General features: G+C 42.9%; 1 protein-coding gene across 3 annotated transcripts in view; it reads right to left on the reverse strand.

Moving 5' to 3' along the window:
* The window catches only part of ULK4 (unc-51 like kinase 4), a 251,976-nt gene that overhangs the window by 187,011 nt on the left and 48,657 nt on the right, over window positions 1–16,308 (reverse strand). For all 3 annotated transcript variants that reach the window (XM_036333255.1, XM_036333256.1, XM_036333257.1), the window contains 3 exons: window positions 14,985–15,146; window positions 8,136–8,318; window positions 1,980–2,107 (listed from right to left, as the gene is read on the reverse strand). In XM_036333255.1, coding sequence (XP_036189148.1) covers window positions 1,980–2,107; window positions 8,136–8,318; window positions 14,985–15,146 — 473 coding nt within the window. The remainder of the gene's footprint in view (window positions 1–1,979; window positions 2,108–8,135; window positions 8,319–14,984; window positions 15,147–16,308) is intronic.

Below are 16,308 nucleotides of genomic sequence, written 5' to 3' on the forward strand. Positions count from 1 at the left end.
ACAACCAGAATGACCAGAACGACCGCTCGACCAGTCACTATGAGGAGCACTGACCACCTCTCGGTCCCTTTCCCTGGAAGGCAGGCTCCCATCACCAATGGCGAATGAGGAACTGGGGTGGGTGGCAGTGGGGGGTGGGACTAGTGAGCGGGCGGAATGGCTGACCTCTTGGTCCCTCCCCAAGGCCCACAGGCTCCAATCACCGATGGCAAACAGGAACCGGGGTGGGTGGCGGGGGATGCAGGTGATGCCAGGCCAAGGGCCCCACCCCGCCGGTTGCCCCACACACAGAGGACGATCCGCGGCAGAGGTGGGGCCAGCGAGTGGGCAGCAATAGCCAACCTCTCGGTCCTTCCCCCAGCCATCAGGCTCCCATCGCCGGATGGCAAATGGGGAACCAGGGTGGGTGGCAGCGAGATGGCCCTGATCACAGCCTAAGCCTAGGGACCGTACCTGTGCATGATTTCATGCACCAGGCCTCTAGTTAATAGTTAATCAAATGAGACATCGACTTCTAGTTTAGCTATACCATCATTTGTTAAAGTATTTCGATACCAATGGACATGAACTATATTTCTAGATATTGACCACTAGAAACAATGCTACATTAGATACCCTCATGCATATTTCCTAAACAATTCATACCTCTATTTTTAGCAGCTAAATATTAAAGGCAGACCTGTTAGAACCAAAGTGATGGGTACTGTTAATAGTCCCAAGTGTTTCTGAGTTACTTTCCAAAAAGTTAGAGCTACTCACATTTCCAAGAGCCATGTTCAAAAGTGACTTTGGATTTCTAGTTCTGCCTAGTTGGCACAAGCCCAATCCTCTCAAGTCCCCCATCTTAAAAACTAAAAATCCCTGGGCATACTATTTTTAAAAGCACAGGAATGCCCGGCCGGCATGGCTCAGTGGTTCAATGTCAACCTATGAACCAAGAAGTCATGGTTAGATTCACGGTCAGGGCACATGCCCAGGCTGTGGCCTCAATCCCCAGTGGGGGGCATGCAGGAGGCAGCCAATCAATGATTCTCTCTCATTGTTGATGTTTCTATCTCTTTCTCCCTCTCCCTTCCTATCTGAAATCATAAAACTACATTAGAGATCAGCACGATCATGAACACCTGTCATTGCTTTGATGAGGGGACATTAACTTTGACCCCTAATTAAGCAAAATGTTCTCTCTCCCCACCCACCAAAAATAATTCTATTCTTCTCATTATACCTGTATTATAAAATATATGTACTCAATTTGTTTTCTCTCTTGTTATAAGTACCTACATAATATTCACAATTTTGCCTCTTGATGCACAAATCCTAAAATATTTACTCTCTAGTTATTCACAAGAAAAAGTCTGTCAATCCCTAATCAAGATCCATCTCAACAATGCCAGGCTCTCCTCCACATTCTATAATAATTATAATGCTATATTGAGAAATAGATATTAGACCATGTCTTTAAGGTCTCTCTGTGATTCAACAGTGCATATGGACTAGACAGTTCAGAAGACGCTACTCAGGAAGCATCGAGTATGCAGAGAACCAGGTACATGCAGGACGGCTCCGGGGAGGTGAAGCCCAGAGAGCGAGAGACCTGCCCGTCCTAACACTCCCGATCCCTGCCCTGCTCCCTCCTCTACTTCACCAAGCTGTCCTGCGGGCTGGCAACTGCACATTCCAGAGTCCTACAATGATGAAAACTACCACCAAGACCCTGGTCCAGGAATACCTCCCAAAGACGCAAGCCAGAGCCACCTCAACACCTGCCCTGGATCGTCCTCAGACCAGCTAGTTCCCACCACCTGCTTCGTTTCACAGCCGTCCTGGTCTCCAGGGTTTCCAAGCTGAGGCTGCACATGAAATATTAAACCCTTGAGAAAACCGAGAAAAAAATTCAATTCCAGATACACAGAGGCTAAAAAATAATGAAATGGGCACCAATCTGAAGACATTGATGAAATCATCAGAGAAAGTCATACCTTGCTTGGCAGCTGAGCAGCAGCATCTCGTGGTTATGGATCAAAATATATAAAAGAACCAGGAAGGCTTTGGCTCGAATGGAAGTTGAGGGGCTGTCAAGCAAACGGATAATTGTAGAGACAAAATCCTGTGGAAGACATTAACATTTGCTTTAGAAAACAGGAAATAAATAGGGCAGTCAACTCTCAAGGTTAATGGATTATAAAACCAAACAGAAAGCAGGCAATAAAACAATATCAGCTACCATGTCTGCATTCTTAATTTGTGCCAGATGCTATAGTAACTTATTAGTATGTATGATCTCATTTAAACCTGAAAATCAGCCATAAAAAGTTGACAATATTCTCCCTATTTTGAAAAAGAAAAATGAATCTTGAAAGGTTATGTGATTTGCCCAAATCCACGAAGTTGGATTCAAATCCAGGCCAGTCGGACAGCAAAGCCTGCCTCTTAACCACTCAAAGACACAAGTGCAAGTGTGGCCATGATAACTAGAGCTGGCGGCCATCACTGCAGGCAGACAGGAGCCTCTAGCAAACCTGTACATGCACAGGTCCTAGAGACGTAAAATAAAAACGATACCCAACACATGACACGAGAGAAAACATATATCCTATGGAATTAAAGGTATAATGCAAAACAGAAGAATAAGTATTACAGGGTTTTTTCCCTTCTAACAAAGAGATTGTACATCATTTCAGGTGTCTATTAATATGCAAAAAGAAAACACACAGACACACACACACACAGTTAATGAATGTAAGTAGGCAAGACTTGGAACTGTGTTGTCACCAAGATGGCTGCAGAGCAGGAATACAAATTCCCGAGAGTCCTTCACAGAGGCAGCACCTGGCGGTGACAACGTGTCCAAGGCAGATGTAAGCAGCTTGGTTTTTTTGCCATGCCCCGGGCCTTTTACAGTGGGTGCTATATTCAGACAGGAAGAATGTACACAGTCAGGTGTATGTTTCTCTGAAGGATGGAGATGTATCTATGTATCTCTACCTATGCATCAGTCTCACCTCGTTTCTGGGGAAAAAAAAAAAAGCCAATTCATCACCATTCTATTCAAAACAGTATCAACACCAAGATTCCGTGAATAACAGATCTGCTTACACCTTATGTCTGTCAACTGTCCACCTTTCCAGCACAGACAGTAGAAAGCCCGGTTCCCTACAGTCACCTTCCAGTTCTGATGTAGACTCTGTGGTCCAAGGACCATGATCACAAATCTGTTTTCCACACCAACACGACCCTACACACACACACACACACACACACACACACACACACACACAATTCCAAAGCCATTCAAACATCCACTAGCCAAAGACTGAAAGACTACTCCAGATTCTAGGACACTAAAAAGACATGGTAACTGACTACAATTCAAGATCTGGAGGTTTTGTTCTGCATAACAGGACATTACAAGGACAATTGCAAAATCTGAATAAGGTCTATAGATTAGCTAATAATGATAAATTAATGTGAACTTGATTTTTAAATCCATGGCTTGTTTGGGGGGAATATTCGGTGAAATAATTGAAGGAAATACCTTCTATAATTGGTAAGAACACACATGTAAGAGAAAGAGAGAAAAACTATAAAGCAAATACAGTAAAATGTTAGTCTTTGGTGAATGTGAGTGAAGGGTATATTGCAATCATTTGTATTACACATCCAACATTAAACTTAGCACCTCATCAAAAGGAGATCTACTCCCAGGATCATCGACCCAATAGCTAAAGTTAGAATTCTAAGCATCTTTGACTTTCTCTTCCTCCTCCATCCCATGTCCAATAGATTCCCAATTCCTGCGAGAACAACACCCCACCATGGATGCCTTATTTCAATGCACCATCTTTCCTGAATTACTGCAGGAGGCTTTATCCATCCTTGCATTCTTCCATCTATTCTATAAGATGCAGCTGCAATAAGCTTCTAAGACAGCAAATACAATTGCATTAGTCACCAATAAGTTGACTATTATGTTCAACTATTCTCAACAGTTGCTGCGACCCTTGAGATTAAGTCGGTACTAAGATTCTTGCAAATTAAAATAATACACTTGGGATTTTGAATGAAACCAACGAGGTAAACTATAGCAAATACCAGACATAAAGGAAACAGATTCTGAAGAAGACTGCCATTGGGATCTAGGCCTAAAAGCATCTCGTGCCCTAAATAAATCCTCATTTGGCCGCTTCAGAAAAACTGAATGAGCAGCACTGACCACCTCCCTACCACTAGTTGCCCAGGGCCCCGTGTTTAATCTTACACAACGGCACCACACTTCTAGAACAGTTACTCTTACAACACCTGAGGAGGGAAGATTACAGACGGCAGGCAAAGGCTTAATGCCACAGATGAGTAATCAAAACGACCTCAGAGAAGCACATATGACCTCGGGCCACTTCGGCACGCAATCCACTGTGTACTCAGCTTTGACTGAAACCCACCCTGCCATCCAGCTCAGCACACCTAGAAACTGCATGTGGGGAAAAAAAGCGGAAGCCAAACCACAGCAGGACGAGTTTATGTCCAACATTCAAATGGTACTTGACAGAGATTTCAGAATGGACGTATCTATCGCACATAAAGATGATGGGACGGAATATTCAAACTGTTAGGAATGGGCCCACACAGTGGAAGCATCCACCACAAACAAAATGTTACCTTATCATCATTAAGCAAAAGGATGAGCCATCCCTTAAAAGGGGAAATGAGGTGGATCAAAATAGTGATAAGGTAGAACGCTTCAGAATTATCTCTTATAAATCTCAAGCTGTGAAACTGATCTGCTTCAATCAACTGTCCCAGGAGAAAATCAAGGAAGACAGCCTGGCCATCGCTGATAAGAGCCTCCAGGAAAAGCAGTGAGAAATCACGTGCATAACTACACTGACACAATTTTCATACTGACGGAAATGAAAACCATGCTGATTAAATCTAAGATGGCTTTTGGATTCACTTTCCTTAAAGAAGTTTAGCCAGGTATCTAAGTAAAAAATGTCTCTAGTAGAATATATTTATTAATGAGGACAAGTTAAAAATATAATACGCACTCATGATCAGATTATCATGCATAAATTACCATCTTTTAAAAGCTTGATTAGCAACCATTGAGTTTATATGCCTAGTGATTTGTGAGAAATAAAACCTTAGTAAACTTAGCATTCAGATTTTTCAAAATTCTGCAGGCACGATATTTCATAGTGATCTTCCACAGAGCTTACAAATAACAGAGGTCTGCGGCTTCTAGTTCATTATTAATCACTGTTGTGCTGCTTGGTCCAAATGCTAAACCTGAAGCAAGGCTTCAGTCAAACCAGACTGCACAGAGAGAGACAGCGGCTCCTGTCAAAATTAATAAACAAAAAATTTAAAAGGCAGAATCTTCGTCAATGGCACTCAGAAGGAAGCCGTCTGACCGGTGAGCCTGAACAAATTCACCCGTGGAACACAGTAGGGCTTTAAAAAATTCCTGTTATATCATTAAGTGACCCCCAAAGCAAACGAAGTCCAAAGGATGCATTACTGATGATCCGGCTACGAAGTCCATTCAAAGTCACAGACGCCAGGAACAAAATGAGGCAGGTGTTTGAATCTATGTAACTTAAGTTGATGTGAGTTTTTTAAGCTCAATTAATTGAAATGCAGCAGAATGGGATTCCAGAAGTTTCATATGTTTTCGATTTCCTAACATCAAGAATCTGGCACTGAGTTCATAACATAAGCTTTTCGTGTGTATTTTTAAGCCACACCAATGATTTAATTACAAAGCAGTTATCTAGTTAAGTGTAATATTCACATACTTTCCACTTCTCTCTATATGCATACACACACACACACACACACACACACACGAATGTATAGACACAGTTGTATTTATATATGAATAATCCTCTCTGTGCTTAGGTCAGTGTAGGTTTAGGACAACATACTATCTATCCATTACCCTTATTCTCATTACCTGGCTTTAATTTATTCAAACAATAGGAAAAGTATGGATCACCAAACAATATACAATTGATCCCATTTCTGTAAAAAGATTCTAATGGCATGTGTGTGTGGCAACAGGAAGGAGGGAATTCCGCGGTTCTCAACCTGTGGGTTGCGACCATCGGAAAACACATATAGCATATCAGATATTTACATTATGACTCATAACAGTAGCAAAATTACAGTTATGAAGTAGCAACGAAAATAATTTTATGGTTGGGGGTCACCACAACATGAGGAACTGTATTAAAGGGTTGCGGCTTTAGGAAGGTTGAGAACCAATGGAATAGATGAATGTATGTGTATGTGCACATATACTAGTATATTCGAAACAAGTGTGAATTTGAAAGAATTTTTTAAAGAGATTATCTTAGGGAGCTAAGTACTTTATTTTAGTCTTCTCCTACCTCCCAACCCCCATGTCCCTTCATCCCTGCTGCCTACATATAGCTTTGCTAGCCTTCTTTCTCTCCCCAGATCTCCCCAACACATCCCACACCTCAGGGAAGCCCAACTACCAAGTTCTTATTTGACCAGCTTGTGAAATATCATTTTGAAACTAAATTAATTCATGCCTGCGCTCGGGTAAAAAAAGAAAAACTGCTAAAACTCTCAGCCTCTATTATCACAATTTACACAGTCAAACTACTCGAGTGGTGCTTTTTCTAATACACTGACAACAACATTAATGACTTGGAAAATTTAGTAGCAAAAATTAGATATGCAGACCGTTGGAAAAAATACCTTCTCGGAGGCTCACATCTCTTAGCAAAGTCTAAATCAGACTAATTAAAGGCAAGAAGCGGCTTGCTCTCTGTCTGACTTTCACAGACCAAGTTTACTATGCAAACCTGACCATTATTAACAGTAACTATCGAAATTTTAACTTTTAGGATGAAAATCAAAATTGAAAGTGCTGCATGCAATGCAGCGGAACCACAGGAAACGCGTAGTGGGTCCATTCACACTCAGCAGCGCCACCCTCGCTGTTCTGCAAACCCCCAATGTGCCAGGCACTTCCCTCCGAAAAGCAACCCGTGGTCCCACGAGGTATAAAAACGCTGCACGAAGATTCATAAGACACATGAGCACATGAAACAATGGGCAAGTCTGCCCACTGAAATTCTCTCTTTAACGCACTACTTTCCAAATGTATATACAACCACGGTCCACTTTTTCACCTGTGAACACCTCACTGAATTGAACACTAATACTCTAGGACAGGGCTTCTCAAACCATAACGTTAAAACACGTCACCTATGTTTACACGACCTCAGTAAAATGCCGATTCTGATTCGGCAGGCCAGGGGTGGGGCCTGGGGTGGGGTTTGGGGGGAGCTAGGGGTGAGGCCTTGGGGGGGGGGGCCTGAGGTCTGCGTTTCCAACACCCCCCCCAGAAGACACCAATGCTGGCCCAGGGACTCTCTTCAGCAAGGACTGGAAAAGACACTTTTTTTTTTAACTTTTTATTCTTGTATGTGCCCTGACCGGGATCAAACCCGCAACCTTGGTGTATCCGGACGATGCTCTAACCAACTGAGCTACCCAGCCAGGGCCTAGAGAGGATACTTTGAGGAAGGCTACCCTACAGAGCCTTCTTCAGAGCTCTACAGTTTTGTGATGTGATTTTACAAACGACTGTCCATGGATTAACTGGAAACAAAGCATAAGGGGACTAAGTTAAAAACAGGAAGAAGGGGCTCTCAGGGTGCGTGGCACTGACAGAGAATGAGACGAGGAAAGGAATAAAAATGAGTCCGAATATAAAGGGGCCCCTCCCTAAGGCAGGCAAAAGAGATGGGGGAAAGGTGGAGGAAGAGGAGGAGGGCGATGAGGAGGAGGACGAAGAGGACGAGGTGCAGGATGAAGAGGAGGAGGGGGAGGGGGAGGCATGAGAAATACTAGTGTATAGAAAGGACATTTTCTAGCTTTTCATCACTGACATGGGACCAGCAGGCAGAGCCATTTCCATTTTAGTCACTAAAAGGCTCTCACAACATCTTCGCATGAGTGGCCTACGGTACACAGGTTTGGCAAAGTTCAGAAAGGTCCCTTGAGATGAAAATTAATCCTATGGAGATGATATTCCTCGTCCACTGAAACTGCGGAAGCAACAGTTTTAAGGTAGGGCGCTGGGCGAAGGGGATGCAAACCTTTTCCTGGATCAGCCTCTGCAGGTGGACCCCACAGGACAGCAGGGCAGTGAACAAGGTCAGCAGGTACTGCTGGACTCTGCAGATGGCGGAGGCCAGGGCGGTGACCACCGAGGTCAGGCCCACCTTCTCAATGACGTTCTGGAAGGCGGATGGGGAGTGGCGAGTGATCCTGCACAGGGCCTGCGGAGACAGGGGGACCGGGCCTGTCAGTCACTCCAAGGGCAGCAGCCAGGCCTGTGCAGCATAGAAGGCACTTACCTCGCTCCTTCGTCACTGCTTTTGGCTTGAGTGAGTTGGAAATTACCAACACATTTAAAAATAAAACAATAATCCAGCTGCTAATGAAAACTAAAGTTGTTTGAGAACATTCGCTACTCTTAAAGTAATAGTCATAGAAGTTATGGCGAGCTAACTATGATAAACTAATTCATAAGTCCGGATAGGAAAACTTCCCCTTAAGTAATGAACATCATTAAGTGCCCTCTTTTGCAGACACTAAGCTAGGGGCTGGGGAAATAGTCACAAAAGTATGTATCTAACATTTATTGTTTAGTATGTGGAGAATACCGAGAACATCTGCAGACTAGCTCATTTGATTCTCCCAACAATAGGTAAGTATTATTATTAACCCCATTTCATAGACGGTAAAACTAAGGCATAAAATATTTAAGCCATTTGCCCAAAAACATATAGCTAGTCAGTGGCAAAGCTGGAATTCAAACTGAGGTAATCAGACCCCTGGGCTTTTCCTAAACTGCTCATACACTATTAGAGATAAAGCCTGTAATTAATAAACGAACAGAATGTAGAACGTGTTGGAACAGGAGTGGGCTCAGTATTCGTGCTCAGAAAGGCAGGAAAGGCCACTCAGCCACAGCTACCTCAGCAAGGTGATGCGGAGCCAGTTCCTGCAGGGCCGGGGTCCTCAAACTTTGTAAACAGGGGCCCGTTCACTGTCCCTCAGACCGCTGGAGGGCCGGACTCTAGTTTAAAAAAAACAACTATGAACAAATTCCTATGCACACTGCACATCTCTTATTTTGAAGTGCAAAAACAAAACAGGAACAAATACAATATTTGTATTTGCATGTGGCCCGCGGGCCGTAGTTTGAGGACCCTTGCTGCAGGGGAAGGAGGAAATGGACAGCGGGAAAGGAAGGGAGGAAAATTCTAGGCAGAGAGAGAGAATGAGGATTCCCATGGCGAGGGGAGAGGAAGAGCATTTGTCTGATGCAGCAGACCCTGCTTCGGGGGAAGGAGGGCAGGCAGAGAGAAGGAAAGAGGAAAACAGGATCCGTCTGTAAAAGCAGGCCCACGCCAAAGAAGGCCTACCAAGCTAGGACCTTCTAGCTGGATGCCGTGAGCCAGCGACTTGAAACCGGTGTGTGGCAAGAATTTTTAGAACATGCATTACCTGACTATTTAGTCCTTAGACTGTCAAATATAAGGTGACAACGGCCAACACAACAAGAGCTGTCCGGTGTGAGTGAATCAAAATTATATCTATTTTTTGTCAGATCAGCAAAAATATATTTTTTGGCGTGCTGCAGAATTTTGGTAATTAGTTTATGTGTGTCATGAGATGAAAAAGGTTGAAAATCGCAGCCGTAAGCAAAGGGAAAACCTCAAAAGTTTTAAGTGAAAGAGAGGCATGGTCATATTCCGTGTGTCCATGGGAGACTTCAAAGAGAGACATAAACTTAGGCCAGAAATAGTTTTACAAAAACATTCCTTATAATTAATGTCATAACCTCCTTCCTGATGTATATTTAAAATGGATTTATAGCCTTGATTATGAAAAGATCAAGTATAAGATGAATTGCTATTATGAAAAGATCAAGTAAAAGATGAATTGTTAGAAATATTACGATGTCAAAAGAAAGGACGGCAGGCGGGAGGGAGAGAAAAGATAAAGACTTTGAAAAATATTTTCATTTTCTTGAGCATCTCAGGAAAAATTTTAATATTTGTTCCATCTCCAAGAATGAACTTCCTTTAGAAGTTATTCCTATTGATGAAATAAGGAAAACAAGTGCTGGTTGGCATAAAGTCAATCTCCCACCAGAATGACATGTTTAAAGTGGATGTATTTCTTTTATGCCAAACCACACTTCCAGTCTTTATGAAAATGCTAATGTGACCTATTACAACCAGAAAGGAACAGGTAACACACATAGCTGTCCTCAGGAGTGAGAAACGGAGGTGAGAGGCAGAAAAAGAAAAAAGGGCCAGTGTGGCTCAGTGATTGAGTGTTGACCTATGAACCAGGCGGTCACGGCTGGATTCCGGTCAGGGCACATGCCCGAGTGGCGTGCTCATCCCTAATAGTGGGGACACAAGAGGCAACTGATCAATGATTCTCTCTCATCATTGATGTTTCTCTCTCTCTCCCTCTCCCTTCCTGTCTCTGAAATCAATTAAAAACATATAAAAAAAATTTTTTTTAAAGGATAAGGAAGAGTCTTCAACCTTTTCTGTCTGCACTGTTCAAATTTTTCAAATAAATGCCTATTATTTTCTTAGGATTTTCATTACATTCCAATGCCATGACTGCATTAGAAATTTTTAAAATTACTACAAGGAAATAAGCACTTACAGGAAAAGCTTACTTTATTAGTAATGTATACATTTACTACCATTTCTGAAGTTACTAAGCAAACAAATATATTGAAAAATGAACATCTGCAAAGCACTAATGTATACTGTTCCCTAAAAAAAAAAAAGAAGTATCCCTTTCTTCATGGAACTGATTAGCAAGTGGGATCCTTATAAAAGTCCTGTCTTAATCATTCAAAAAGGACAACAGGATCTCAAACTGACATCTGCACTCCCATGGTCACTGCAGCATTACTCACAACAGCCACGGTATGGAAACAACCTAACCACCGGCAACAGATGACGAGGCGGAAAAAAAATGTGGCCCAGACATACAACAGAACCTTTATTCAGCCGTGAGAAACATGAAAACCCTGCCATTTGTGGCAACATGGATGGGCCTTGAGGACATCCTGCTGAGTAAGGTAAGTCAGGCAGAAAAAGACAAATACGGTATGAAACACTCACATGTGGAATCTCAAAACGCTGACCTCACAGAAACTCAGTGGTGGTTGTCGGGAGTAAGAGGGTGGGGAGAAGGGAAGATGTTGGTCAAACGGCACCAACGTCCAGTTTTAAGATGAGCAAGTTCTGGGAATATAATGCAGAACATAATGCTTATATAGTTAATAATATTGTGATGTATATTTGGAAGTTGCTAAGAGAATAGATCTTAAATGTAGTACCACAAAAGAGAAATGACAGTTATCTGATGTGATGGAGGTGCAAGCTACCACTATGGTAGTGATCATTTTATAATATACTAGAGGTCCGGTGCACAAAAATTCATGCAAGAGTAGGCCTTCCTTCCCCTTCCTGCCAGCACCGGCTTCCCTCTGGCACCCAGGACCCAGGCTGGCTTCCCTCTGGCCCTGGCTTGGTCAGGAAGGACGTCTGGAGGCATCCGGTCAAATTAGCATATTATCCTTTTATTATTATAGATAAGGACCAAATCAGCATGTTGTACACCTTAAACTTATACAGTGCTACATGTCACTTAACCTATATAATAAAAGGCTAATATGCAAATCGACCAAAGAGCGGAACGACTGGTCGCTGTGACATGCACTGACCACCAGGGGGCAGATGTTCAAGGCAGGAGCTGCCTCCTGGTGGTCAGTGCACTCCCACAGGGGGAGCACCGCTCAGCCAGAAGCTGGGCTCACGGCTGGCAAGCGCAGCGGCGATGGCAGGAGCCTCTCCCGCCTCCACAGCAACACTAAGGATGTCTGCTGAGGGCTCCTGGACTGCAAGAGGGCGCAGGCTGGGCTGAGAGACCCGCCCCCCAAGTGCATGAATTTCGTGCATCGGGCCTCTAGTATCTCAATAAAGCTGAAAAAATAAATCACTGACTCCATTTCAAACTTAAACCAGAAATCTGTCTTCATTTACAGGCAACCATATCAGAATGATATTCCGTGATATAAACTCTACTGTAAACACCTTTCAAGTAACTTTTCAGTCTCTCCTCTCTCTTCCGAGGGAGTCACAGGTGGCTAGGTTGGATGCCATAGTTTGGAAGCTATGAAAGTGGGGTCCTTCACGTCTACAGCCCACACTGTATCTGTTTCCATAGGAAATTAGCAGCTAGTTTCTGGAAGCGTGAGCAGGAAACATAAATCCACTAAAAACAAATCTGGTTCGGAAAGTGAATGTTTTAAAAATTCATTTATGATAATCCTAAGAAAATTGCTGTTTAGAAAATCAAAACAGAATTGTTTCATTATTTTTCTAATCCAAGGATTTAAAAAAAGAACATTTGCAATGGAGTCCTTAAAGATCATGTTACAGCCAGAACTTTTCAAGCAAATTAAGGGTCCTCCCAACAATGACTTCACTACAGAGAAAAACTGACTATTTATCGATATAAAACCCCTACCCAAACACAATGGGCACATTTCGTGATCAGAGACTTCTCAAGACTACTTCTGAGCGTATTCAAAGCAACATAAGGGCGGCTAGAATGGTCTGGTCTTCGGAATGCTGCTCAGAAGCCCAAGGCTCTCCATGAACTGGCCGCTCTGGATATTAAGCACTGGTACAGGGCTTCTTGGAGGCTTAAGAGCACATGAGTGCTTGTATTATCTGAATTTTAAAATAAAATCAGATATCAAGTGGTATGGTTTTGAAGTATTTATTTATTTTAATATAGAGTTTGAGATGACATTCTAAAACTGGGAACAATAGTTCCAGTTCAAAATTTGCTTCCAAAAGAACATTGCATTACCTTCAGAATTTCTATTCAATAAAAAGCTCTCTGAGAAATGGACTAATTCAAAAGAGAAGGCTGTGTACGTATTAGATATGTGAACAGGATCACTGTCGAAGAAATTTAAGAATCATTCCTTATTTTTGTGCCTTTTGAATGATTTTTACATGCCATATTAAAACCACCTTGGAAGTTTTTTCAAACTACACACACTCTCCTCCAACCAAGAGATTTGAAAACATAAGAATAGGGGCAGAGAGGGGATAAGAGGACAGAAAAGAAAAGAAAAAGAGACATTTTTTGTATAATTGGCAAAATGTCAGTGAAAACTTATTTAGATGAATGCTAAGAACAAAATACCAGAAGCCCAACATGAAAAATGAAGCTTCATGTGTCAGATGAAGAAAGGGCTAGAAAGTATAAGACTTTGGCGAGAACAACTGGAAAAACTTAGCCAAGAAAAGAAACCATGCAGATATAAAGATGGATGCGAGAACATAAACCCAATTAAAGCAAGACAGATTTTTTCTAAAGGCCAGGATTAAAATGGATGCCTTAAGATATAATCCCAAGACGCCCGGAGAAAGTTCACTGGCATACTCTGTGACTAACTCTCTGACGGCTCCTCCATAATTACTCACATGGTAATTAGGTTTTGTAATTTTGAACTCACATGGCTCCTGAAGCGGGGGAGGAGGAGGAGGAGGAGGATGGGTGTGTGTGGGTGTGTGTGTGTGTGTGTGTGTGATGCTATATAGCCTTTGCTTAAGATACTCTGTGAGCAGGATTGCTAGCCCTTTATTTTCAAAATTACATAGGTGAATTAAGATAAGAACTAAAAAATATCCATAAATACCCACAGGATTTAGCAACATGCAAGTCATTACAGATCTCAACGGGATCAGCTTCAGTGACATCTTTCGGACAGATAGCAGACTGGGGGAACAGGAAATGGGGCAGAAAGGAGCGATAATTTGTAATGACAACTCTGTATAAACAAGTATGGCAGTGAAGAGGGATCTGCAGCCTGGAGTCCTTTGGACCTATTTGTGTGCTTTTGTTTTGGTTTGTTTTGATTTTGTAATGGGGCAAAGAATCCCTGAATGCTGATTAGAAAGCTCTGGAAGGACAGGTTAGAGATTTAGGAAAGAGCAACAATAACCTCTGAGTGAGGTTCCCAAACAGGGCCCAACACACAGCCCTGGAGAAACCCGAGGGGCTTGTCTGACAGGAGAAGAAACGGTCAGAGGCAGCGGGAGGGGAGAGCTGAGGAAGGTGTGGATGGAAACACACCTCTGATGTGCAGGCTCAAGTGAGGGAATGCCCACGGGATGGCCTCCCTTTCCCCGGGAGTCATTTCCTGGCGGGACTGGAGATGTAAGGAAAGCGGGAAGTTAGGGAGCAGCCACAGTGGGGAGTGCAAGAATGAGCAGACAGAGAAAGGCAGTGAGGTGCCAGGCAATGCTGAGCGGTCAAGAGATTAGTGTCCAACCAGGGACAGGAACTAATGTCACGAGGAAGGGCTGTGTTTCTTCAAAAGACTAGTAAACGGATACAGCCCTGTGAACACGTCTTCAAACATAATTAATCCTTTATACCAAGTTATTATGACCTTGTGCGCGAAGTCGCAGACAACGAATCAAAATACAAAACCCGAAAAACCACAGATGCCTGGGGATGAATTCATCTGAACCACATGGTAAACCCATTTAATATAAAATCCAAGAGAGGGAGCTGACGGGAACACTAAAAATACACCAAACCAAATCCTGCTTTTCCACTATCTCCTCCGTATAGTTTTGATCATATCGTGGTTCCTCCCCTCCCCCGGGTCCCCACAGAATTTCCTGACAGTGCAATGCTGTCCAGCCCCGGCTGTGAAACGTCTACTGGAGGAGAAAATCAAGTCATTGTTCTCACCAACCATTACTCAGAGGTTTCTGTTTCCTACCTATTCAATGACTCTATTTCTCGCATAAAATTTTTGCAAGCTTGGTGTTTAAATATATGCGAACGTAGCCCCAAAAGATGCTCCATCTTACCGATATTGCTGTGATCCTGAGAGCATCGACAGTGGAATGCCTGAAGAGGTACCATAAGGCGGGTCCAATCTCTCCCGTGACGAAGCCCTGGGCCTGCGCAGAGCAGGTGGTGCAGACGTTCTCGATAATCTTCGCTGCCATGTGGTTCACCACACGTTCCTCCTGCAGGAGAGCAGAGGACGAGGGGGAGGTGGAAAGGGTGTTACTTAGTATGGGAAACAGACACGTCACTTTTTCATGAACATTGCCAATAAAGGAGGGTGTGAGCTGCCCCTGGATGGGTTAGGTCAATGGTTCTCAACCTGTGGGTCTCGACCCCTTTGGTGGTCGAACGACCCTTTCACAGGGGTCGCCTAAGACCATCCTGCATATCAGATATTTACATGACGATTCATAACAGTAGCAACATGACAGTTATGAAGTAGCAACGAAAATAATTTTATGGTTGGGCCACAACATGAGGAACTGTATTTAAAGGGCCAGAAGGTCCAGAACCACTGGGTTAGGTGTTTTAGGAGGTGTGATCATGCTTTCAGGCAATTATGAAGCTATTACCAATAACCTAGCATAATATAACATATTTTAATAAAAAAGCTGAAATGATAAGGAAAAAACCACAAAATAAAAGCATAACAAAACTGGAAGGTGACTTTAAAGACACAAGGAGCAGGCAGAGCAACCCTCAGAAGTCACTCAGGCCGGGAATAATTACCAACTGGCCAAAGACCATCCACAGATGAGGCATCGAGGAAAACCTAAGATAGGTGTAGCCTCGGTAGTGTGACCAAACAAACCCTTAAGGCAGTTCTGGGTTGTCCTAACAGCGCTTAAAATCAGCCTCCAAAAGGGTCAAACTGTTTCCAAGGAATGCAAATGAGTCCAAGAGAAAGGACAAAAGCACTTAAAGGAATTCAGAAAAACTCCAGCACCCAACAATATAAAAATCAGAGTGTCTGAAATCCAGTGAAATGTTACCACACATGCCAACAAGCAGGAAAATCTGACTCAAAAGAATCAGTAAATTCGCCCTGGCCGTGGGACTCAGTTGGTTGAGCATCAGCCCATACACCAAAAGGTTATGGGTTCAACCCCTGGTCCGGGTGCATAGGGTAGGCAACCAATCGATGTTTCTCTCTCTCCCTTCCTCTCTCTCTAAAATCAACCCAAAGCATATCCTTGGGTGAGGATTGAAAATATATAAATGTTAAAGTATTGTATGTCTGATGTAATCCCATGTTTAACAAAATGTATATATTTTTATTAATATATATACATATACATATATATATGTGTGTAAAAGAAGGGCATACAATACTCTGTTCAT

This window comes from Myotis myotis, unplaced genomic scaffold (assembly GCF_014108235.1).
Source record: "Myotis myotis isolate mMyoMyo1 unplaced genomic scaffold, mMyoMyo1.p scaffold_m19_p_13, whole genome shotgun sequence".
NCBI lineage: Eukaryota > Metazoa > Chordata > Mammalia > Chiroptera > Vespertilionidae > Myotis > Myotis myotis.